This window comes from Colius striatus, chromosome 2 (genome assembly GCF_028858725.1).
Source record: "Colius striatus isolate bColStr4 chromosome 2, bColStr4.1.hap1, whole genome shotgun sequence".
Classification (NCBI taxonomy): Eukaryota; Metazoa; Chordata; class Aves; order Coliiformes; family Coliidae; genus Colius; species Colius striatus.
In genome coordinates, this window is record NC_084760.1 from 101,335,119 (window position 1) to 101,362,329 (window position 27,211).

The 27,211-nt window shown below is 38.9% G+C and overlaps 2 protein-coding genes across 2 annotated transcripts in view; one reads left to right on the top strand and one right to left on the bottom strand.

The window, feature by feature from the left end:
- PACRG (parkin coregulated) overlaps nucleotides 1-20,107 on the bottom strand; it is a 227,877-nt gene extending 207,770 nt beyond the window's left edge. Inside the window, exons 1-2 of the mRNA XM_061991617.1 lie at nucleotides 20,065-20,107; nucleotides 19,661-19,849 (exon numbers count right to left, since the gene is read on the bottom strand). Coding sequence (XP_061847601.1) covers nucleotides 19,661-19,807 — 147 coding nt within the window. The 5' untranslated portion in view covers nucleotides 19,808-19,849; nucleotides 20,065-20,107. The remainder of the gene's footprint in view (nucleotides 1-19,660; nucleotides 19,850-20,064) is intronic.
- A 450-nt stretch (nucleotides 20,108-20,557) lies between these two features.
- PRKN (parkin RBR E3 ubiquitin protein ligase) overlaps nucleotides 20,558-27,211 on the top strand; it is a 710,202-nt gene continuing 703,548 nt past the window's right edge. Inside the window, exon 1 of the mRNA XM_061990230.1 lies at nucleotides 20,558-20,624. Coding sequence (XP_061846214.1) covers nucleotides 20,618-20,624 — 7 coding nt within the window. The 5' untranslated portion in view covers nucleotides 20,558-20,617. The remainder of the gene's footprint in view (nucleotides 20,625-27,211) is intronic.

Consider the following 27,211-nt stretch of genomic DNA (forward strand, 5'->3'; position numbering starts at 1 on the left):
GGCTGGTAAAATGTGTTGACAGGAATTTCACTAAGTTCAGCAATAGTAAATATTTTGCACTGGAACAGTTCAGGTCACCCACTGACTGGATAAAAAGCAACTTAGCAGAAAAGATCTTGGGGATCCCTCTGAACAAGTTGAGTATCCCTGTGGCAGAGATGAAGCAACTGCATTCTGAGCTATATCCAGAGTGTTCAGGGAATTCAGCATCCCTCTTTGATTGATGTTTCTCAGATTGTATTTAGGACAAAAAGTCACAATTCAGGCTCCTCAGTACAAGAAAAACATTTGACGTATTGGAGCAAAGCTCATGGAAAGTCACCATTATGAAGAGAAGGCTGGAGTGTATGACACATGAGGAGAGGCTAAGAGCAACGGTTTGTTCAACCCAAGAAGAGGAAGATTAACAAGAATTTAATTTCTGTCTTCAGTTAACCGTAGATATCAGTCTGGCTCCTCCCAAAGAGGCAAAACAGAAAGACAAGAGACAATGGAAATTCACACTAGACAGAAGAAAAATCTTTTTCACGATGAAGGCAATCATTGGAAAAGGTTATCCAAGGACGGTGTAGAAACTCCATCCTTGAAGACAGTCAAAGAACAGCTGAGCAGTTTAATGTAATCCGAACATAATCTGAATCTATAACACATTTTTTAAACTGACAAGATAAATGACGTGTTAATGCCCTGTCTGGAAAACTTTTAGTCCAAATGTCCTGTTCAGCTACTACACAACATAGATTTTTTTTTAACTTGGGAAAAATAATCATTAATATAATGAAAAAAAAAACCCAAAACCAAACCAATATGCTTTTCCACGGAATTTGAATTCTCTGCCAATGACTTAAATCTGCGCAGTCAGGCTTTCAGACTTGGTAGCAGCTTTCAGACTGCATTAGTCTTGCTTGCTAACTATTTCCTCTCTGGCACAGCTAAGAGGAAGATATCCATGCTTACTTCATTAAACCTATCAGCAGTGTTTGACTCTGAAGATTGGCATGTGCTCCTGACTTGCCTGGGAGATTGACAGAAATGAATCACTCACCCTAAACTGGATAGGTCAATTCCTATCAGTTAGCTTCGAGACAATTCTGGTGCCTGGTTTCTTTCTAGCCTTGAAAGCCTCCATTTGTATGATATTGTAAGGATTAGTTCTACTTCATCTTGTGTTTAACACAAAACTTTATGAGAGACCTGGAGACTACACATTTCTTCAATTGGCAACAAAGACTAGCAGATCATGCATTTTATTTTATTCCTGCAAATACAGATGGACTGCAGACCTAAGGCCCCTGTGTAAAACCTGGGTGTATTATCAAAAATGTCTGGAATGAAAGAAAAAAAGGTGTGTTACAGGGAAAAATAAAAGACAATTAGAATATACTTAAGGCCAAAGACTGCCCAGAAGTTTGATAAGGTACATGTGTATATTCCTTGTGGTTATGCTGGAAAAAAGATAGACTACAAGTATGCTTTAAATACCATAAGGAAGACTGAAGAGATGTCCAAATCTAAGTTACTGAGTCCCTCCTGGTTCTTCACCAAACATCAATTCACAAACAGTGCCAACAGCCATACACACTGGCTCCATCTTTGTTTTCATATTTTCCAATTGTACATTGATGTCATCATCTACATGTTCACTTTTAATCTGTAATACTGCAAACACTGTAGCTGAATATGACATGAATGACTCAAAAAGTTTAGTTTAGTCTATCATTCTCAAGCTCTTTCTATCATACTTCATAAAAATGAGGAGTGTATGTAAAGGATAGACGTGTACACTTTACTTTTAGACAACTAAATACTTGCTTAGCAGGTTCATTTAAATCTCACAAAAAAGCTCACTTGAGTGAAAACGGGAAGATTTTGTCTTTTTACATTCCCTTAAAGTTTTTGTACACAAATTCTGAAAATATTAAACTTCTCCTACTCAAGCCTTTACCAAAAGCATAATTGTTTTTCAGCTTAAGGAATTATATTTTGATAGCTAAGTCTTGGTTTCAGCACAGAGACACTGAATCTTACTGTCTGGAGAAAATAAACAGCATAAATACAGGGCTCATGGCAGAGGAGGAAAAAGAAAAATAAAAGCTTATTGATACTTGTTCCATACTCCATACTTTTTATAATCAAAGTCTACAGCTATCAATTTGTTTTTCAATTTTTCATGTCCACAGAAAGTGTATCTACTATTTAAAAAGTAATGTTTTAATGTAGGATGTGAATTTAGAGAACTGAATAAAAATCCTGATATACTGTTAGAAAACTAAGTATCCAATACAAATTCCTATACCAGGACTAAAATTCTGGCTTCTGGATAACTATAAAAATTACCATAGCTTTCCTCAAGATATATAATCCCATACCTTACAATAAATTGAAGTTGTCACTAAATATTTATGTTCCATGAGTCAACCGAAGTCACAGATCACAGAATAAATGCTTTTTTAAAATAATGCAAAATGAATTTTTATCAGAGGTAGGAATTTATTATCCCACAATACCGTCTTAACGCTACAATTCCTACCATTTTATCTCTAAAACAAAGTAAGTTTTCTAACGGTAATTTTGCATAAAATGCCTGTTCTTGGAAGAACTCGTTTTATTACTCCTCCAAGATACAAGGTTGTACGTAAGAGCTGGGAAATTAAGTGGTATTTCTGCGTCAAAAATTTCCTTCACTTACATGAGTAGCAAAACCACTATAATCTCACAGGTTTACTCATACAGATTACATAAATTACAAAAGTCTATTTTATTTTTATGAACACTGATAAAACTTTCTGTCTTAGTCACATGTAAGCACAGCTATTTGGTTTATACTCGTAGCAATTGTTTCTTTCATGCCTTTTATTTTATCTACCACTTCACACTACTTGGTTCATAACAACTTATTGTTGCATGACTGGCTTTCATTAATACTATGCAAATGTTTTCTATAATGTCTTTTGACAAAGTACTAGGACAGGGAAGGTGTGGAGTCTCCTTCTCTGGAGGTTTTCACAACCCACCTAGATGCATTCCCGTGAACCTGCTTTACCACGGAGTTGGACTACAGGATCTCTAGAGGTCCCTTACAATCCCTACCATTCTGTGCTTCTGTAATAATAAAGTCTTCAATATACATTTGAATGTTTAATCTTAGCACTGGCTTTCCAGTTGCAGTCATTGACTGTGTCCTCACAAACTGAAAGTATTACCATGATTACTTCCTTTATTTCTAAATACATGTTATCAGAAGACATTTAGGAAAATTTGAGAGATGTTTCGTAAATCAGACATACCTTTTCATTAAATTCATGTTTCCAGCACATTAAAATCAGAAGTTTAAACAACAGGGCCCAGTAAACAACAATATACTTAGCAGTTAATTACAAAACTTCGTAAAAGATTCTGTAACCTTTAGTCATGTGAAACAACACCTACAGGATAAATGTGGACATCAGAAAGTCAGAGGTTTCTTCACTGCCACCATAAAAACCAAACTTCTATTTTATAATGAAATTACAAAAAGGATTTGCCTGATATTCTGACTCTACAAGAAATTCTGTACTGTGCTGCTGATGCATCCTGCTGTCAACTTTCGTGATACTACCAGTCACTTCACTGGAAAACCACTGAAGTCACTAATATTCCTGTAGTTCCAAAACTGAAGTCTAGGCTCTGAGAGACACAGTTTATTTTTGCAATAAAATTATGTAAGTCAGATATTAAGTGTTTAGACATTTTTGTTAATGTTCAAACAATGGCTTCTGATTAAAAGGAACCCAACCTCTCTCTTGCTTGTATGATTCACTTGTGATATTGCAATAGTTCAATTTTGTTTAGTTCCTTTGTTATCTCATTTTTTTTGGTGGAAAATGGAATAAATGCATATGGGTTCCCTTTCTAAAATAGCTTCATAAGGAAACAAAATTCACGCAGTGCGTACACTTGCCTGCCTTCATTGCTAAAGAATGTGTATCCGCTAGTCACTTTTCAACTACATTTATGAAAAAGGCAGATTTCAAGCATAAACAGTTGTCTTCATGTTTTATGGAAATACTGGAGAAAAGAGTGCTCCAATCAAGAAGTTTCCCTCTCATGTTATCAGACATCAAATCATAGAATCACAAATTCTCAAAGGCTAGAAAGGATCTCAAAAGATCATCTAGTCCAACTCCCCTGCCAGGGCAGACCACCTAGATTAGGTCACACAGGAACTCGTCCACGCGGGTTTTGAATGTCCCCAGAGAAGGAGACTCAACAACCCATCTGGACAGCCTGTTCCATGCTCTGTCACCCTCACAGTGAAGACATTCTTCTTTATATTTCTTTGGAACCTCTTATGTTCCAGTTTATATCCATTGCCCCTTGTCCTATCATTGGACGTCACTAAGAACAGCCTGGCTCCATCCTCCTGACACTTGCATTTTACATAATTGTAAATATTAATTAGGTCACTCCTCAGTCTCCTCTTCTCCAAGCTAAAGAGCTCCAGCTCCCTAAGCCTTTCAACATAAGGGAGATGCTCCACTCCATCATCTTTGTGACCCTGTGCTAAACTCTCTCCAGCAACTCCCCGTCCTTCTTGAACTGAGGGACCCAGAACTGGACAAAAAGAAAAGCAGGATATTGGGATTTGTAAGTTTAGATGTTTATTGAAGTACCCAGTGCAATGGCTTATTTTCACTTAGTGTTTTTCTCATGTAGCAGCATAATCTTTTAGTGGTTTGGCTGCAAATGTTGACAGTTTTAGAGAGTTCTTTTAAATTAAAATACAAAAACCATGACAGTATTTATGAAAGTGTCCCTTAAAAAAACATCTTATTTCCTTTCTTTGGAAAAACATGATTCAAAATGATCACCTTAATCAGACAGCTTGGAACTTGCAAGAAAAAAAGATGCCATAATAACTCCTTCAATGGATACCTTGTGAATTATTCTGTCTCTGAGACTGGCTCTATGGGACCCTGAAGTTAGTATACATTTAAAGCAGTTAATTAGACGAGGATGAAGAAAATAATGCAACAGGATGGATAAAGAATAAATAAACCTGAAAATACAGGCTAAAGGAGACAGTACTAGATACTATAGAGGATTACAAAATCCCCCCATGTAATGAATATAGTACACCAAATGGAACTTCAAAAAATCTCCTAATACCTTAAAAATACTCCAAATAATTTAAAAATATTTTAAAATATTTTAAAGAACCAATACTTACATTATAATATTTGCTAGATAAGTAATCAAAGATTGTCATCCCATTGAGTTAGGCATGTTACAAAGGCAAAGTGAAAAACATGGGTCTAACAGTTGAACACCAGCCCTCAACATCAAGTCAATTCAAAGAGCCTAAATTAGACTCTGAAGCCAGGTTCCTTCAAATCATGGTAAAGAGAATGAGACACTTCAGTAATTCAAAAAGATTAAGTGCTGGGAGACATGTGGAATACCTACAGGATGCTAAATATAGGAATATATATGAATTTCCATTCCTCTTTGGAGTTCAGTCACTTGAATCGAGACTATAAAAGTGATATATTTGTCTGCTGAAAATGCAGAACACGAAATGCTTCTCTGAAGACCAACATCTGCTTTCAGAAATGTCCCCTTAAATAATATTTTCATATTTTGTGTATTTATTTAGGAGTTGGAATACAAGCTCAGGAGATGGCAACTTTGTTAATTTCTTTTTCCACTTCACAAAATTTCAAGATTACAATTTTCACTTCCCAGCAGAATATCCTGATAATCCAACTGCAAAATCATCCTTGCCCAGTAGGCCACACAAGATTTAAAAATGCAAGAGTTAAGGCTTTAAATTACTGATACAAGGGAATCCACCTCCAGTCTATTGGGGAGTGAATTCAGTTAGAAGTCAGCTGATGTGCCCTTAGCCTCTCTAATGTATGAACTTTGTATGAATGCACATCTCAGCTACAGCTGCTTTCAGAGGACCTGTTTTGTCAATCAGAACAAACATTTTGCTTGTATTTCACAAGTTAAGAAGTGCTTAGCCACCTAGTTGGCTAAACATTGGTGGTAAATACGCCATCCAGCAAGCTGTTTGGTTATCAGTGTTACAAGAATATTAACTTAAAACTAGTAAAAATGAAGAATATTTACTATTATAAAACAACAAAAGCTCATAGTGTTCCCCTTGCCAGAAGCAAAAGAACAAATAAGATACAATGTGGGGAACAATAATGTAAATTGTACCTGATAAAGAACAACTTAAGGAATATCAATTAGGGGGAAAAATCTAGTTATCTGATTCATCAACGGCAATTTTGTGATTACCTCTGCAAATTCTGTTACCATATCCTCCCAATACCCACTTTGTTTTTACTATCTAATGGAACTTTGCACAGTAGAAGCAGAATTGTTCTATTGCTACTGAAGGGCCATTTATTTTCTCACTTAAGCTGAAAAAAATTCAATTCTATCTGTGACATGGAAAAGGAAAAATGACAATCCAAACAGAAGTAACCATGTTAAAATGCAGTAATTTCTTCAACAGAATTTTTACCAATAGATCTGAATGTTGTATACTACTGGCAGGCACAGCAATGTCAGTGGTCAACCAACACACAGTTAACATTTTTTGCTATAAAGATCCTTTGTCAGGTAATAGTAAACAGAACAGTTTGTGAAATCTCATGCAAGCTTACATGAGTGCTCACTAATTTCCACTGATACAACTGAACTTATTTTGCTTTTTAAATTTAAAGTGCTGGATGTTATACAATTGTAATGCACTGTCTGAATTCTTCATATTGAACGAACAATTGGATGACCAAAAGCCTTCAGATGCTAAAAAATGAAATATTAAAACTTGATTGTTGTCCTGAATAGTAATATTGTAATACATGTTAAATATGTCCAAAGGCACACTAGAAGCTCATAAAATAATCATGACTTAAACAAGTTTTAAGTAGAAGTCTGAAGTATGCTAAAACTTTGGTTGTAAGTAGTTGTCTAAAATATTTCCAATGTGAACTTTGACTATTTTGGGGTATATATGCCTGGAGTTCAAATTTCTAATAGTATTGCATTGATTAAGTTAAGCATTGGCATAATTTACAAGTATAATGGACTTACCTTTGGGTTGTATTACTTTCTAGAAAAACTTCTAGCTCACCTAGATATTACACATTTCCTATAGAAATCACTTTTTTAATTTGGCAGACTATATTACTCAGGAGATCAAATAAAGTTCTATTAGTTGCTCCTCTAATCTTAAACTATTAATCTAAAACCTGACAAAATAAATGAAGGGCACAGAAATTAGAAAGGCACAAGATGAGTTAGTAAAACACTGTACAAAAGATGTTAAAAAATCAGCTAATACATGTACATTTCCTATGAAAAATATTTTTTTCAGTCGGACCTTACAAAACTGCAATTTAAAAGACTAGGCGTGTACCAGCCTTGCACACGTGACCTTACATGAGCCCTTGCATGCTCCTAGCTTTGCAAAGGTCCTTGTACTTTGCAGGGATGTTCCTTGCACAGGCCATTGCACACTCACGCCCTTGCATGAATAGTCCTTGCATAAGGTCTTGCTCACTTGCTCCTTTAAATTTTTAAAAAATATGTAGGAGATAATATTTCATTCCATAAAACATGGGCTTAATACTACAACTGTGATTATGACAAATCTTACACAGAAATAACAGAAAAGAAACACTATCTGAACAATCACTGAAAGATGAAAGTTGTGATAATCTTTAGAAGACTGAATACCTACATATACTTTCAAGAACACATGGGTAAGTCCAAGCAACTTATGCACAAGTAGTTCTTTCTTTCATATAGAATGAGATGCACAGTGATATAAAAATTATAATAAAAATGTTCATGTGATAATGTCAAAACTAATGGATGTCTTAAGCACACAAGGTAGGCAAGAAAATACTGTATTTGATTTGGATTTACATTGAGTTTTGTGCAAAATACTATTTATTGCCTACCAACCAAACAAAAACCCTCAGTACATGCTTATGTACATGCTTATTAGTACATGACTAATGAAACAGGTCTCAAAGCATAAGTTTAAAGATCTATTTTTTCTCCAAATGGTTGTTACACAGGAGCAGTATGGTCTGCTTGCCTCAAGGTGTTCAAGAGTTTTCATTGCACACTCATTTCCACGGTACATTTTGTAATATGTTTTAAGTTTGCCACATACTGTGCATAATTTTTGTACTTAGTGTAGTTCACAATTGTTGACACTATAGACAAGTGATAAAAGGTCTTCCTTCACAAAAAAAACCCAACCAATCGAACAAAATTAGTCCAGATCTTAAACAGTCAATGACACTAGCTTTCAAATAAAGAATGACATGTTATGCACATATTTCTATTACTAAATTGAAAAGAAATTCTTGCTATCTTTATGTCACTCTTTAGAGAAACATAGATGGAGTAGTAGTTTGAAAAAGAAAAAAACTTGCTTTCTAAAATAAGAATGCAAATTGTTAAATATACATTAAAAATACCACCACAAACATATGAAAAGCTAAATTCTGTGTTTACAATCCTATTATAATTCAGGCATGTTTTATTATCATATCAGAATCCTGTTTTGTCAAGTGTTAGGCCCATCTGAAGATCTATAGAAGGCCTATTCGACTCTAGAATCACATTCTAGAGCTCTGCCTGGGTGGGGATGAGGGGCAGGTTGAATGATTATGGGTGAGAAATTAAGGGGCAGGGTAGTGTGTATGATATTATTGTGGGAGTTTACTACAGGCTACCTGATCAGGAAGTGGATGAGGCCTTCTGCAAACAGCTGAGAGCTGCCTCACAGTCACAATCCCTGGTCCTCATGGAGGACTTCAACCACCCTGATGTTTGCTGTCAAACCCACTCAGCAAAGCATGCATGGTCCAGGAGGTTCCTACAGAATGCTGATGACAATTTCCTTCCCAAGTGGTCGAGGAACCAATAAGGAGGAGTGTGCTGCTGGATAAAGAAGGTCTTGTTGGGGATGTGAAGGCTGGAGGCAACCTTGGCTGCAGTGACCAAGAAATGGTGGAGTTCAAGATTCTTTGTGGAAGAAACAGGACACTAAGCAAGGTTGCAATCCTGGACTTTGTCAGGTGAGCTGACTTTGGCCTCTTCAAAGATCTGCTTGGAGGAATCTCATGGGACTGGCAGGAGTGCCCAAGGAAGCTGGTTTATCTTCTTCAACCACCACTTCCTCCAAGCCCAAGATTGGTGTGTCCCCACAAGTAGGAAATCAAGGAAGAGAGGCAAGAGGCCTACATGGATGAACAAGAAGCTACTAGAGCAACTCAAGGAGAAGAAAGAAATCTATGGAAAGTGGAAAAAGGGCGTGGTTGTTTGGGAAGAGTATAGGAATATTGTCAGAGTATACAGGGACAAAACCAGGAAGGTAAAGCCTTTTGGAATTTAACCTGTCAAGGGAAGTAAAGGAAAAGAAGGGCTTTTTCAAATACATCAGTAGTAAAAGGAAGATTAGAGATAATGTGGACATGCTTATGAACAAAGAGGATGTGCTGGTGACAGAGGATGCAGAGAAGGCAGAAATACTGAATGCCTTCTTTGCCTCAGTTTTCTGTGCCAAGGCCAGCCCTTGGGAAGCCCAGTCCCTGGAGGATAGTAGGATGGTCTGGAGAATGGAAGACTTTCCCTTGGCAGGTGACGATGAGGTTAGAGACCCGTTGGGACCTGATGGGATGCATCCATGAATGCTGACGGAGCTGATGCTATTGCTAAGGCATTCTCCATTTTCAAACAATCATGGAGGATGATCTGAGGACTGGAGACAGGCCAGTGGTCACTCCAGTCTTTAAAAAGAGCAAAAAGGACGACCCGGGAAGCTGGTGAGTCTCACCTCCATCCCAGGAAAGGTTATGGAACAACTCACCTGGCTGCCATCTCAAAACACATGAAAGAAAAGATGGTTCTCAGGGAGACTCAACACGGATTCACCAAGGGGAAATCCTGCTTCACCAACTTGATAGCCTTCTATGATGGCATGACTGGCAGCCTAGATGAGGGGAGAGTAGTGGATGTTACCTGCCTTGACTTCAGCAAGCCTTTTGACACTCTCTCATAACATACTTATAGGAAAGCTCAGGTAGTGTGGCTTGGATGGCTGGACAGTCAGGTGGATCGAGAATGGCAGAGCCCAGAGGGTGGTGAACAAAGCAGCCAAGTCAAGTTGGAGGCCTGTGTCCAGTGGGGTTCCACAGGGGTCAGTTCTGGGGCCAGTCTTGTTCAACATTTTCATCAATAACCTGGATGAGAGGGGACAGAGTGTACCCTCAGCAAATTGGCTGATAATGCCAAACTGAGAGGGCTGGCTGATTCACCAGAAGGCTGTGCTGCCATTCAGCAAGATTTCAACCAGCTTGAGAGCTGGGCAGAGAGCAACCTCATGAGGTTCAGCAAGGACAAGGGCAGAGTCCTGCACCTTGGGAGGAACAATCCCCAGCATGAGCTGGGGGTTGACCTGCTGGAGAGCAGCTCTGCAGAAAGAGACCTGGCAGTCCTGGTTCATAATAAACTGAACATGAGCCAGCAATGTGCCCTCATGGACAAGAAGGCCAATGGCATCCTGGGATGCATCAAGAAGAGTGTGGCCAGCAGGTCGAGGGAGGCTCTCCTCCCTCTCTACTCTGCCCTGGTGAGGCCTCATCTGGAGTCCTGCATCAAGTTCTGAGCTCCCCAGCTCAAAAGGGACAAGGAACTTCCAGAGAGTGTCCAGTGCAGGGCCACCAAGATGATCAGGGGACTGGAGCATCTGTCTTCTGAGAAAAGGTTGAGAGTTCACCTTGGAGAAGCTGAGGGGGGACCTCATTAATACTTAAAATATTTGAAAAGTGTGTGTCAAGGGGATGGGGCAACACTTTTTTTCTGACTTGGTGTCAACTTTCCAGCAAAGATTATGTAACTATGCTATCAAAATGAAAAGCTATGCTGAACTGCTTATATGAATGTCAAGTATATCACGTAATCAGCTGTTTTTGGGAAGATCCACTCAGTCTTTCACAGTATTTTTCTCACATCGTCTAGAAATTCGATCAATGTATCAATAGCATTGTTTGCTAAAATGTTTCAGTACTTGTCATTTTGAAATGGTTAGGAAAACTTCACAAAAAGAACAAAACCACCCTGAGCTCTTCAAAGCCCTACCAGACCATTCAAACATAGCCCAAGCATATATATTGACTGGAAGTATCAGATCTTTAAGGAAAGAAAACGTATGTCTCCGTAGTATGGACTCCAGCTCTCCCCGCCTGTAACAAGACAACCACTGCCTTCATTCAGTACGTCAGTGCATAAGCTTAGGGAGCAGAGCCATAGCAAGACTCACATTGGGTTGGCGAACGCTCTGGTCCCACTTTGAGAAGAGACATTATATAGTTCCTCTCCTGTTTCCCCAGTGTTTGCTCACTACTTTCTCTGGTACAAATACCACTATGCTACCTCTCCTGTCTCCTTCACCCACTTTAAGCTTCCAGCATTATTTAAGTTATAGCAGTTACAAGAAGAGGTTATTAGACAAGGGATGGCATCCAGAGGTTGACAGCTACAGACAAAGACTGCTGCTTCAATTCCTTGCAGCATTCATCACATACTTAGCAGCGGTACTTGCTGCATACTTGTGGAGAAGACCATATAAGAAAAATTAGCTGCACTAGGTATCTCAGCTGATAAGCACATATTGCTGCTACACAAACACTGATGCAGGTTTTTTCAGCTGTATTTATACAGGTAACTTTACATTTATTATGTAATTCACTACTATAACCAGAACGGTATGGTGTTACATAGTTTTTCTGAGGGTCAGAAGGGAGACCAACTTATCAGAAAAATAAAGTATATTTTCACTTGCAGAAAATCGGCAAAGCTATTAAAACAAAAACTCTCAAATGTCTTTTTTCCTTCCTCCTCCCCCCTCAGTTTAAGAGTCATTTAATCATCACTAAATTTGCCTGACCTTTGTAGTAGCAAAGCCATGGAGTGGCCACAAACCACCCTCTTATAGAAGAAGAGGTAGTTATCATGGGAAAACTCAGGTTGGAAGGACATCAGGAAGCCTCCAGTCCAGCCTCCTTCTCCAAGCTTTGTCTTTCTGACAGCTCTGTCAGAAAAAAATTGACTCTGTCTTTCTGACAGCTTTCTCATAGCTATTGGGACATTAGGTCTGTTAGGATCTAATACTTTGTTCTGAATTCCTACACTTGCAGTCAAACATATGAAAACTAAAAAATGCCTACTTCATCCAGGGAAACACCAGACGAAGATACTCACACACTCACACTGCAGGATTTTAACTTCTGTGACATTTGTAAGCATGTAAGACATTTTTTCTCATATTCTTAAAAAAAACATTAGTCTGACATTTGCTTTTCACATTAGTTTTAGTTTGCAAAGTTTAAAATAGTTCAATTTCAATGCAAAAATTGACAGAATCTGACAACTATCTCTGTAATTGTCTAGCGTTAATATATTTTATTCATTAGTTAAAAACTGATTAGTAGAGGAGTCTGGAAACATCTCTGTAATAATGCTTTGAAATCAACTTACATTTATCTACTCTAAATATGAAATCTAAAACCTTCCAAGGTCTTTTTCTACATAAAATATCATGAATCAAATGAAGTAATTTAAGAGAACAAGAAATGTTAATCAAAACCATAAAATGAAGTCTTAACTGATAATTTACTTATTATCCATTTTAAATGACACGACTCAATTATTAAAAAAAAACATTTAGTGGAGATTCAAGTGTATTACAGATTTTCACAAATGAAACAGCATAATTTATTCATGTTTTAAATGATCTTAGCACTGCAACTATGAACAATATCAACCTTTCCCCACATTTGCAAAAATGAAGGAATGGTTTTAAAGTATTTTTAAACAAGGAAAGCAGTATAGCTAAGCCACATAAGTTATAGCTGGAAAATGTAATATGAAATACAAGCTTTCAGAAGACATTATGGTCCTCAGCATTAGTGTTTTTCTTGTGTATGCTTTTACATTATAATATCAATGTGGTCATTATAGTAAAAGGCATGTATGCAATTGGAAAGGTACATAACTTTATGAGGGGAAATAAAAACCTCCCTGCATTGGAAGTTTTTCATGTTTGGATTAACGCAATTGAAGTGCCTCATCAATTCAGTCGCATGACCTATGTGTATTGCCACAAAGGAGAGGTATAAATATGCAGCAGAAACAGACAGGGCTGTAGCAGCCACAACTTGTGTTGGCTTACATTGTTATCAAACTGTATGTCGTCTGCACTGTTGTGAAAATATATGCTGAGCTGCCTTTAACCTAGGTTTAACCAAGACCCCAGTCTAGTTCAGTGCATGGCCATGAAAAAGTTTATATTGTGTAAAGAATAAATGTCCAGGGATGAAAACCACACCTTGTAACTGTGGTGCAAGTTTATGCTGCTCTAAATGCTTGTTAAGTGGAACATGACCAGAACCCGTTTATATCTTCCCGCAATTGGCTCAGCTAGCACGTGTTCTGGGCAGACACGTTATGTATCAGCCCATGCCACAGGATGCGGGAGTCATTGAGCTTAGGGAGGGGGAGATATTGTAGACTCCCAGAAGATCTTGGGCTGTTATGCAAGACATGGAGAGTACAGAAGAGGAGTGGAGTGAAAGGAGGTGCATGTGTTAGCAGATATAAGTGCATGGCACAAGCAATAACCTGGAATAAAGCATCATCCATACTGAGTATGCAGTGATCTTGTCCCCTCAGTGGTTGGTGGGCTGAGTGATCCGTGCAGGCGGCCTGGTGATTTTGCCACTAGCAGCAACAGTGGAGTTACTCTGCTATTACTCAGTTTCATAACTGAATTTAAATGAATTAAGACTGTGATGTTGCTGAGAGGGGCATTCCCACCCACACAGCTTGCGCTGACAATACATTCCTGTTTCCCCTTTTTGTATATGTTATCAGCTGTTAGAGCAGATCCAACTTCCTCCTGCAAAAAACACAGATGTAAATGCAAAAGAGGAGATAGAAGTGTGTAGTCAGGACAGGGAGGAGGACTTGACAGAGAAGCTTCATGGTAGCAGGAGCTTTGCTTGCCTCAATCTCAAACACTGCAGTTTGACGCTGTTATCTTAAATAGGCTGGAATATTTTTCAGCAAACCAGTCCCTCAATCAGCCAACATGGTAAAAACGTGGGTACGGTAAGGGGCAGCAGTAATAAACAGCCTGCAACAAGAAGATAGGACTGCTTTCCTGAGCTCTGACAGTTTAAACTGACTCACAGCATTCACTAAAATATACCTGCAGATTGTATAAAATTGCTATTGTTAAACTGCAGCAGTTCCTCCAAGATGGACATACTATTGCCCAATAAACATTTATGAAAACATTCTTCTAAGTTGACATCTGCTTGTCCCAAAATTTACTGTCTTTTCCAATATATTAGCTATTGTAATAGAAGGTAAAACATTTTTTTTTTTTAAAAATGCTTTCCTGCAGCCTTAGAAACTGTTACTGCTACAAGGTAAGTATCAAAAGTAGTTTTAGTTACACAGTCAGAATGTCAGAATCCCAGGTTTCAGTATGTAGATAAATCACATTATTTCTATGGTTAAAATGAAAGCCTTGCTATGAGTTTTATCATGAAAGAGTAAAGGTTAAGAAAGTACTTCAAAACGCACATTACTGATAATGGCTTGAAAGAGCAGTTTGAACAACAAAGACTGAGAATTCATTCCAGTGCATAACAGATTGGGAATTCCCAAATGAGGAACAGAGTGATGAAAATCCAGAACTGAAACTTAAATAACACTTTTTTTTTCTGCTTATAAGCAATTATACTTCTTTTAGGAGATGACAGCTATACTTCCGCACATAGCTAAGAATCTCCCAAGTTGAGTAACTCTGCTTTGCTTTTTGAAATCCAGGAGCAAAATAACAGCATCTCTTTCCTTCTAAGGCCATCTAGTAGACATTCTCACTTGATCCCTTACACATAGGCTTCATGTGGCCCATTACTAGCACCAATTTCTGACTGATTTCATGGAACACAGGTGGATGTAATAGTGATATTTTATATATGTATAGTGATATTTTTTATAGAAAACCTACTGGTTTACACACTAAGGAAGAAAATTGGAATTTATTACTTTGGCTGGAGGAGATCAAATCACATGCTTCAACTTAACCTAGTAATGGGGTGTCATGGTTTGACATGGCAGCCATTTCTGGTAATGAGGAAGGGGCTGTAAAGATGGCTCCTGTAAGAAGTTGCTCAAAACTCTCCCCAGCTCTGAGCCAGACCCACTTCTGGGGCTGAGCCAGTTAGATGCCTCTATGATCATTTTTTAAGAAGTCAGAAAAGAAGGGTTCTTCATGTTTCTTCCTTCTTCTATCCCTTCTTTCTTTTCTGGCTGGTGGTGGTACAAGGAGTTGGAAGAGAAGCAACCATGTGGACTCCACAGTCAGTGGAGTTGTTTGCATTTCATTAAAGACCCCACATCACGGGCAGTGATTCTCTTCATAAGACCCCATGCCAGGGGCAGTGATTATGGCCAGAGGAGGCCGTGTCCAGTGTGAGTGACCCCTTATTCACAGAACCTGTAACTGTGGGGAAGGACCCATCCCAAAGAAGCTCATTAAAATTATGCCCAGAAGAGGCCATGTCCTGAGGTAAGAACCCTGTATCTGTAGAAACTGCAACTGTGGCAAAGAATCCACGCTAGAGATGTTTCCTAAGGACTGTGTCCCGTGTAAGGGACCCTGTATCGGCAGAAACCGCAGCTGCTGAGAAGAATCCACACCAGAGAAGTTCATTAAGGACTGTGTCCCAGGGGAGGGACCTGGTATCAGAGCAGGGGAAGAATGCCAGGAGTCATCCTCATCTGAGAAGAGAGAAGTGGCAGAGCCCATCTGTGGGAGACTGACTACATCCCCCATTCCCTGCGCTGCCAAGCCGTTGAGGTGGGAGGAGGTAGAGATATCAGGAGCAGTGAGCTGGGCCTGGGAAGAAAGGAGGGATGGGGAAGTGAGATCTTAAAGTGCTGGTTGTAATTTTCTATCATCCTACTCCCTTTTTGTTTTTATTCCATTGTGTTTTTTGTAGGTAGTAGAATAAACTTTCCTACTTTCCTCTGTAAGTCGAGTACTGGAGTCTGGTTTGCCTGGAACCATAACTGGCAGTGAGCCCTCCCTGCCCTTGTCTCAATCCACAACATCCTTGGTTATTTTTTTTTCTTCCCATTTCGCTGGGGTCTCTGCCATCCTAATGAGGGTGGGAGTGAATGGGGGACACCGAGCGAGACTGTCGTGGTGCTTCATTGCTGGCTGGGCAAAACCATGACATGGTGGTACTAAAGGAGGACTGGTAAAGGAAAGATTACTTTTCTGCAGAACCTCTGACATGTAGTACAGAATTCCAGGTTCAGAAAAAAAAACCCAAAACCAAAAAACCCAACATCCTTTCATATCTTTATTGACTCAGCAGTCAGGAGGGAGCATCTTAAGTTCCAGTTCTACTCTCAAACCATCAGATCATTCTAACAAGCAATGATGGATAGAAAATTCCAAAAATCAAAACTCCTGCATGAATGATGTTTGTACTAAAGTATATTCTCTTGTGAGTTTCCTATCTTTCCACTTTCTAGCCCTACTAATTCTAACTCTTTTCAGCACAGTAACAACACTTCAAAAGGACATGTGGAGACTTTTCCCTCTGCAATCTTTTCACTGCAGTAATCATATAAATTGTTAGTTAAGAATCTTTTAAAAGTTGGCAGATGACCAGAATTCCCTTTCAACAGTTCCCTTTAAGTAATGAAATGAATCTTCTCCTTCAAAAAATGCTTTTACTATGATTAGTTTATTAAAGGAAAGAGAGACATTAACACTTTGTTCTCTCATATACCTTTGGAAAAAATAGGTAAAATAACAATTTGGAGAGGCTCAGAAGTGAGCAAAGGTATCTTCCTGATATCCACATTCATGTACAGACACTTTTTTACTTGCTAGTCTGTATATGAATTTTAAATTATATTCCTATTTTTACCCATGTGGTACATGTGAAGTATAAGCATGTACCATGGCATTTTTTATTCCATTTAGAGGACAAAACAACTAAAACATAAATGTATTTGGCTTGTTAGTGTAGAAGACCTTTACTGCATCTCACTCTTAATCTAGACTGCTATATGAATTCACAGGTTTGGAATAACAAAAACTAAAACACTTTCCTCAGTTGAGAAACAATTTTCTTTGGTAAATATTATTAAGTACTGTATTTCCAATTCAGATTTAGCCAGAGCTAAGAAAAATATTGAATATCTTATGTACTTAATTTCTGTGCTTTCTACTGGCTATGAAAAGAGACCTCTGAAGAAAACTTTATCCGGCAACTTTTATGAAAAAATGGCTCAGTAAAATGGAATTTGGACAAGCATCATCAAAGCATCCTGGAATATTTGCTACAATATTTACAGTCATATATGCATAACGGTAACATGTGAGACTCTATGTTAAGAGTTTAAGGCTCACTGCATGTTTGCGCTGAAGGCTATTAATCTCTACCTGCTTGTTTGACCTGGAGATGCTGAACACGTTCCTGACAACTCAGTGCCTTTTCATGCTGTTAACAAAAAGAATTACCACGTCTTAACTGTATTTGCCTGCTGTGCTTTTAACTCTCCAGTTAACTCCTAAGCTTTCCAAGAGAACTTAATTGATGATGTCAACCTCTGGCAAGTGAGTACTTAATAAATCTGAAGCTCCATTTAACCAGTTGTGGGAAAAGAGAAAAGGGACACCCCCTTCTGCATAGACAGCGTGGCAGTGAAATATTCTTTACCCTGATTTTTTTGCACACTGACTGGAAGTGATTTCAGTCACTGCCTGTCCTCACTTGGAGCTTTTGCAAAATACAGCCCTGGCACTATGACTCTTCCAGGACCTCTAACAGTTGAAATGCTTCCTTCCCAGTTATGAGCAGAATCTTCAAGAGGGTCAGAACCCTATTAACCCTACTTCTGACAGGCTGCCAAGGAAGCAGGCAGAGGAGCAAGCAGGCAGGGCAGCAACGAAACAGGTTTCCTGGAGACTTTAGGGAATCTCTGATATTGGAAGGTTTCACAACTTAGCTAGGAAAATCCAGGACTGACCCAATCAAATGCTACTGACTGTCTCACTTCAGATGGGAAGTTGGGTTACATTATCTCCAGAGGTCAACGCAAGAAAACCCATCATTTCTATGATCCAATGAGTAGCTCAAAGGCAGCAGATTTATCTGTTTGCTGTTGCTTAATGACAGTACCGTGTATTTAACATTCTGTTAAGGTTTTGGAAGTTAGATAAAACTCTATGAATATTTAAAAGAAAACTTAAATCCTGATTAAACTCATAGCTATTTAGGTTCAAAAGTCAAAGCTCTTTTTAAAAAATTAAATATGTATTTTTCAAACTACACTGAAACTGCTGATTCTTCTTGATAAAATCAAGCATCTTTTACATATCAAGGTATATCAGTGACTTGAATTTTGCCCAGAGAAGAGGTAACTTCTTTTAAAAATTAACCCTTAAACTCACTGAGTGTTAACAGTCTCTTCCACATACCTAAAATTAAAAACAAACTAAACAATCTTTAAACCATGGGGTTTTTTTGGTTGCTTTCACCTTGTATTTTCTCCACTAAGGTGAAAGATGTTTTAATTTCACTAATAAGGAAGAAGTTTCTAATGTGCATGATTTCTACTCCATTTAAAATTTGTTTAAAGATGGATGTGCTTGGGTTTTTAAAAGGATGCTCTTATAGATAACAAGTCCAGAGAGACTGCTGCAGGAAGACTGTTTCAGCAAAACAAGGGAAATAATGTATTTCAAAACTGTTGTCAGAATAATAGATAGTAATAAAAAAACCTGAGAACACAAGCCTTTGTTAACACCTTGAACAGTGTCCAAATAAAGGTGTTTAAGCACAGATTTGTGCTCATATTATCCACTTACATGTTGAACATTTGTGTTCTGTACTAGCTTAAGCTCTTTTTTATTCCTAAATCCAACAAAAATCGACAAATAAAACAACGTAAATCAATTTGAAATGCCTTTATCCTAGTATTTTCACTCACATCCCTGTAAATTCATTACAAATTGGGACTGTTAGTGCAATGCTAGACCAACTCCTCTTTGTCTTTGAACTACGAGTTGGAGAACTAATGTTTAGAAGCTTATTATTATTTTTCATGTTTATTTTGAAAATTATTGTATTTTCCAGATCTTTGCCATCCTACATCACATTCACATCAAATTTATAACACACTGTGCCAGTATAGGAAAACACTTTCAAATAATACTACAGTGTCATTTCACATAATTTTGCTAAATGCAGGGTAGTAAGCCTTGCACACCATTCTATAGGCAGTTAGTAAAATGTGCATTGCTAATAGGAAAGAATTGTACCACAAAAGCAATATGCTTGTAGGCAAAGCATCCCAATTTCCACAGGCACAGACGGTTACAAGACTTCCCTAAAGCCTGAAGGTAATTTCAACAACCAGCAAACTCCAGATAAAGTTTTAGCAAGTTGCACGCCTCCCTGGCATGCTTTATCCCCGGCTTTAAATTGCTATGCTTCCTGTACACGTCTGAATAAGTTAAGTGGCAACACCTCTATCCTAGCAGCAAACATACCACAGTGTTTTTCATCATGGCTTTGACAGTGAATCCGTCGCAGACCTGTTTCTTGCTTTTCTTCACATGCCCCCTTGGCTCCTGCAGCTGGGGGTACCTGCCACCTACGGGCTTTGAGGGGCTCGAGCCCGCTTTCTCCACTACCATCACCCCACCAGCGTCGGCAACGGGCAAGATGTAAAATTCAGACTGGAAAAAGCAAACAAAACATCAGCGCCCCGCCTCCGGTGAGCTGGAAAACGCTACCTCTGCTACCCTCCCAACCACCGGCATATCCCCCAACGTCACTCCCGCGCCTTCCCCGACAGGCCTCCTCGCCTGTCCTCGTCTCTCACCGCCCCCAGTCCCCTTTTGCATCCCAGTTTCGCATCCCCCTCCCCACCGCCCCGGGGCTCCATCATCACCTGCTCTCCACGCCCCAGTGGCGCCTTCCCCGCCCCGCCGCCCCTTCAGCCCGAGCGCCTCCCGCCAGGGTGCCTCAGCAGCGTCCGTTGGGGACGGGGCGCGCGCTGCCCGCTGCAGGCGCCAGCACGCGTCCCCGGCCTCGCGCCCGTCTCTAGGCAACGGCGTCAACAACCCGCTGCCTCGCGGCGGGCATCACGTGCACCTGGGAGGCACGAGACTAACTACCGAGACCTCAACGGCGAACCGCCGCCGGGCTCAGCCCACGGGCAGGCGCGCTCCACGGGAATCAACAGACAGTCATTAACACGGCGGGGAAGGGGGGGAAGGCGCTCACGTGGGGAGGTGTGAACAGACGAGAACTACGGCACCCAGAGGGCCGCGCTCGCGTGTCTGTGTCCTCCCGCCCATCCCCACACGCGGCCCCCGCAGAGGCGCATGCCCAATCCGCCCCCAGCTGGCTCTGCGGCTCGCGCCGCCAGGCCCCCAGGCGCGCCGCGCTCGCCTCCTTCCTTTTCCCCGTCCATTCCCTTCTCCTGCCCCGCCGCCGCTGCCATGATAGGTGAGTGAGCGCGGCAGGGAGCGAGTGGTCCCGGATGCAGATCCGCCCTTTCCTGCCTGCCCTTCTACTGCCGCCGCCGCTGTCAGTAGTGCACCGGCTTCGGGGGGTGTTGGGCTCTCATCTCGCTTTTCTGATTTCGCTCTGCCTCTGCGCTGCCTCGCCCCGGGCCGCGCTGCGGGTGGTGGCCAGTGCCCTCGGAAACGAGCCGGGACACCGCGCGGCGGTGGCTGCGGTTCCGCCGGGCCCGGCCGGGCCGTAGCAGCGGCTGTCGGCTTGGCCGTGCTTTCGCCCTCTCCTTGGCCGTCGCACTGCTCCTCTGGTTAAAGCACGGCGCGCACTTCGCGGGGCTGTGCGGAGGATTCGGCGGTCTAAGTGCTGAGGGACCTTCTTCGCCCCTCTGGTGGGGGATGACACAGCAACGACCTGTCCAAGGCTTGTGACAGAGATCGTTTCAAAATTCTGTTTTGTTTCCCTTCAGTATGCCGATTGCAAATACTGCCGGGCAAGGCTGGTTTGGTTTGAGAGCCCTTTTGACCTTTTAATGGTTTTTTACCTCAGTGGTTACAGGTGTGGTGTGTTAACTGCGTGCAGTGATCTGAAAAAGAAGGAACTTTGGCTTAATCTTGTTGGAAGTTAGGCCGTTTGGGCCTTGAGTTGGTTTGTGTGTCCATATCATGCTGATATGACATGAATCATTGATTTCAAAAGCACGTGTTCTGCTATTTTTCACCTGTTGTTTTCAAGATGAATGCATACCTAAGGATTCCCCCAAATTGGAGAATCTATTTTGTAATCCCTGCCTGTCGTTGCACATTTCATCTTGCTTTCACTTATCAAATTTGGGAATTATGTAAAATGTAGTAGTTACACTTGCATTTTAACAATTTCTTGCTTTCTTCAGGCTTAATGCTTTGTGTGCGGTCTACATAAGACCTCTTAAATTGGAAAACTTGTAATTTGATGTCAAAACATTATTTTTAAATTAAACATCTAAAAAGTGTTCCAGAGTCCTGTGAGTTTTTCAACTAAATGTGGGTTTTTTTCTTAATATATGAGTTTGAATATTTGGGGAATGTTTTGTTTCTTTTTTTGATTAACATGCTAATATTACTCTTTTTTAATTCTTTTTTAATCTTTTCTCTCTTTTTTTTTTTTTGGGGGGTTTTTTTTTTTTTTTTTTGGTCCAGTGAAGTAGGGGAACCTTTTTACTCCATTTTCCTTCTAGTGTTTGACCATACTCAAATTTCTTTGATTTTTTTTAAACATATTTTGTTCAGGATGCTTTTCTTTCCACAGGACCTGTTGTTCAAGGCAATTGATTTGTGTTACTGACTTTTAATAGTCTTCATATGATTTCCCCTCCTGCTTGTTATTAGTTCTTCCTACCATGTTAGATTTTGTTGGCTGAACAGAGAGTGATTTTCTTATACACGAATTTCTAAGTGCTAACGTAGTATCTAAAAAAAACCAGTATGTGCATAGTTTCAATAAGAGGTTATTCCTTGAAGAACACCATCAGAATGTGTAACTGGTTTCATCTGTGTGACATGCATTTAGAACATAGTATCAGCAAGTTAATTATGCAACATTCTGTTCCTGTAGAGATTCTGTGGACAAATTTATCTTGAAAGTTCATGCAAGCTGACATATGTGTGACTCTACTGAATTCATGATTGGTTGAGCAATTTTAAATCTTGGGTATATCTTTAAAAATATTTGTGAAGGGAAATGGTAAAGATGTATAAATGTGGTGTTGTTCTGTAACGTGCTTTACTTCTAAGTGAAATTGCCAGAATGATTCCTCGTTGCTCCTTTCACTTATGCATATATGGTGTATTTTTCATTTTAACCAGAGAATACTATATGTGTATATTCTAACCAACGCAAAGTAGGAATTACCATTACGGAATCAAATTTTAGTTGCTTTAATGTACCTTTTTGGACTATACTGACATGCATGTAAGTTCTCAAACAGTATCACTGTATGATTTTTCTAACTTTAATATAGAAAGGAACCTGAGTGAAAATATGCTTAGATTTCCAGATAGCAGCATAAACCCACTGGAGTTGTCCATAGAGAGCAGTACTAGCTTTACTATAAAGTGAAAGACCTATGTTTAGATCATGAATCGAAGGTTAAAACTGGTACTTGTGGTATTAGTATGATGCTTTTGTGAAAAAGTTGGAAATGGTCTTCTGTTGGAAAAAATCTTAATTATTTGCTCAGAAATTTTCACAGACTGGTTTCATGGATTCTGAAAACTTTTAAAATCTATTTCAATATTTGAAATATAACATTTTCTTAGCATTTTTGATACAGGTGACATTGTTAAAATACTCTTTTGCATTTTTCTATCTCTGTCAGAGAAGAAAAAATGTTAGACTGAAGATCTCAATGGTAGGTTTGTAGGTTGTTGTTTTTTCATATAAGCCTGTCTTACAGGCCTATCTGTATGATGTTACAGAACTTTCAATCCTTTTGTTTTTGATTGTGTTTTTTTTTTTTTTTTTTTTTTAAACTAGGTTAACTCTATAAAGTCTGATAAATGAACTCAGTGCAAGGTCTGTGTGGCTGCATTGCCCTGTGCTTGTTTGTTACTGCTAGGGTCAGAGTTCTGCTGTTGGCAGTGCTCTGTCAAAGTGTTGGAGAGCTTTCATGAGGATGCATAAAGAGCCTGAAGTATTTATAAAATATATTCCACAATAAGTTTACAGCTAGCTTATGTACAACTTCTTGATATTTTAGAATGGTTATTGATGATAATTTTAAGGACAGTTGTTTTCTATCACTAAAACGGGAGATAGAAATGAATGTTAACTAATGTAGCCATGGAGTAAAAGAGGTGAGGAAATGGAGTGAGGGTTACACTTAAATATGTTTAGAAACAAAGTGTAGTTGTTCTTGTAATCCAGGACTCGATAACAGATTTTGTAATGAAAATTTTATGTATTAAATAACTCTTGTTTGACTGGACTAGATGATTACTCTAAAGATCCCTTCCAACCCTACCATTCTATGATTCTATTTCTTGAGGTAGTTTACTTTGGCAAGAGAAAAATATGGGTAATAACTGTAGGCCTCGTGATCTACTTGGTGGGGCTGTAGATTTTATTTTTATTTGCTTTAAAGGATAAAATAAAAAAGAAAGGATTTAAGCAAGCTGAGGGCTACTTATTTTTAAGTAAGCCCTGAAAGACATTAATTGACCTCCTAGCGTTCCAGTTTCCTATTTGCACTTTTTTCCCGTATTGATATGAGCATCTGGAAGACAAATTGGTCAGCAAGTGTAATATCCTGTTGTTATTTTACAGTGATACAAGATGATCTTTGTGGATTGACCAGAACTGGACAAAAACTTCTCAGAGGCTTGTGTGCCTAAGTTAATTTGATAAGCAAAGTTTTTCAGTAGCAACGATTACAGCTCTATAATTTGATGCAGCATTGCTAATTTCTGTCCTGTGGTAAAGAAAGTTAAGATTGTAATAGGGAATGTGACTTCATGACATAGTCATAGACTAAAAGCAGGTAACCCTTTTTACAGCTATTAGCATATAGCTTTTGTGTGGGTAGCTTATCACAACAATGTTGCCCTTCTATAAATATAAGCTAATCAAATGTTCTGTTTCATTATTATGTCAAGCCAGCACTATTGAAATCAGTAATTTTTTTTTTAGATGGGAGGTTTAAGTATGCTTCTTAGAGGTTTAATTAAAAGGCTAAATAAATCCTCAGAAAGTTCAGTACATAGTTGGTTCCTCAATTTATTCCCTCCCCTCCCCCCCCCCCCCCGCCCCAAAAGAGGCCAACAGTTTTAAAATTAGACTATGGAAATATATTTCCAAACAAGAAAAAAATTCCAGTTGCTCAGTAAAGTACACCCCTGATAAACAGCTCCCTCAAATGTTTGGAAGAGAAAAGCCCGAACAACTATTTGCAGATTCAACATACAAATATACCGATTTCCTAAGGATTTTTTCTTATTACTTAAGCATTTTATTTGTAGCATCTCAGTATCTGAGAGTTTTGTAGTTACAGAACAAAAAATGCCATAACTGTAATAAGTACTGTAGTATAACAAAGGAGATGGATGAAGGTTAATATGTACAATAAAAATGTGGGTTAGGAGGCTTTTTTTCATACTGAAAATTATGTTGTAGCAGTGCTGTGTTTAGATATTGCTGCTGCTTTTGCTATATGTTACTTGTGCCCTTACACCAGCAGTCTAATCTTTCAGTTGCAGTAGAGCAAACATCTATTCAGGCACACTATGAAGTAAAAAAATAATACAAAATAAATCTGGGTCAATTCTCTGAGTTGTTTCACACTGTGATGATAGAACAGTCATGTGGATGTAACTAAAAGGATGTCCCTTAACCCTCTGTTCTTGCTTGACCCTTTAAATTGCTGAGTTGGTACAAACAGTGGTGGTGTGTAGTGCAGTTGGTTGCCACCTTCAATGCTCTCCATTCCACATTACTACCCACCACGTGCTCCTGGAACTGACATTGCTATTCATTTGACTCCAGAGTGAGCTACTTAAGTGATCTTAATTATCAAAATCCCCACTTACTTAGGAGCATGGGAGAGTTTTGGGTGTTTTGGGTTTTTTTTTTTAATTTATTTTATACCATACATCATCTTACCTTTGGATCATCTGAGAACCAGTATTGTCACAAGGGAAGTGGCAACCCATAGTTGTCTTGGCTGAGCTATTTCTTAGTCAGTAACATTGACAGTAATGTTACCTTCCTGAAAATCTGATACTGATTTTTTTCAGTAGGTATTACAGATAGGAAAGATTAAAACTGAATTTGAAGGAAGATATTGGGACAACTTCATGTAATTTTTCAGGAAATACCTCTCAAAGACCAAAAAAACTCGGGAAAAGCCCCAAACAGTCACTAGATAGTTAACATTGGCAGGTCAGATTTTCTGTAGTGAATAAGAGATGAATGTAGTAGTAGAGACAGGTAGGGAAGGGCTTTGACAGTGAAATATGATTCATACAGCAGTAATCAATTTGAGGGAGAATGCGAGCCTGGGTGAAAGTTTTAGCTCTGGGTTACAGTCTTTCAATGTGTTGATAATCTTTACTTTCTGCATAATTATTTCTTTTTTTAATTGTTATAAAAATAACCTTCTGGAACAAAATAAGAAGAAACTCTTTCAGCATTTTCCAGAATGAATTCAGACTAGAAAATAACGGTGCCAGCTTAGCAAATAAGGAAAAGTATTTTGAAAGTGCTTAGAAATGTTGATGATCTCATACTGTGATTTTTATGTTTCTTTCTTTTATTCTTGTCATCTTGGTGTTCCATTTCAGTTTATGTAACGGTATGGATAGTTCTACTACCATACTTTTCACTGGAATAGTAGCTTGGGTTGTAGATCACTAATACACTTACTTCACAAACATACACAATAATCTTTCCAATGTTAATTTGATTAAACAAAACCTAAATGTCAGAATATCAGAGACTCCTCATATTTCATACACATGACCTGTTTTGCTGGGGTTAGTTTGAGCATTTCTTTATTCTGCTAGGGTGATTATTGTACTATATGTTCAGAACTGCATCACGAAAGTTTTGCTGGATTTACAATTTATTGATCCCTTTCCTACAAAATGTTTTGTTACGATTTTATCAGCAAGGTTTTAGAATACTAGTATCATATAAAATAGTTCTCTTTAAAAGACATCTGGTTTCTGTTAGGTATTTGTGATCATTCTGGATTTCCTTGCTTCCTTGAAGAGGAATAAGAAGACATTTTGCTTGGATTTCTGTTCAAGAGAAGAGTAGCAAGGACAGAAGCAAATGATGTTTTATTTCTTTAGTTGTTTGGGTTTTTAATTTATTTTGGGGTGGGAAGAGAGGAGTTTATTTTTTGTGAGGATTTTTTTTTTTTTCAGACATCCACAAAATAACAGTTTTGTAGTGTGAAGACACAGCAGAAGCTAATTAAGCAGTGCCTAAGGATGTTCTGATGCAGTTTTCTGAGTCTCTCAGGACACTACAGATAGGCTATCTGGCAGTTGCTTAAAATTATTTCCCATTGCCAAAGTGCTCATCCTTTTCTGTATTATCTGGTTACCTAGTGATACATCTGTAAAGAGAATAGTGAGTGAATAAATACATGTATGCAAGTTAATTTAAGATTTGACTCTGTTGTGCTAAATTCCTGTTGTGATAGGGTTATGTAACTGGCTTCGGATCTAGCTGAATCAGTCGTTAAAAGGTTTTGCTGCCATCTCCTTTTCCCTTGCTCCTCCCTCCCATTCTCTGCTGCCATCTGTGCATCCTGCCTTCTTCCTCTCAGTGATTGTAATACTAATTTTACTGTTGAACTAATTCAACTTGCTATTGTAGCAAAAAGCCTGCCCATTTTTGCGCGCCATCATTCTCAAGAAGGGCCCAGTGAACGCCAAAGTTGTCTCAAGATAACTAGAAAATGCAGGAGATAGAAAAATTGAGCCTAAGTAATTTTAGCAGAATGCTTTTTTGATCTGTTGAATTTTTCTTGTGCATCTTCACCCTCAATGGTTGCAGAATATGCGAAGCTTCTGCTGATGTTGGAAACGTATCCA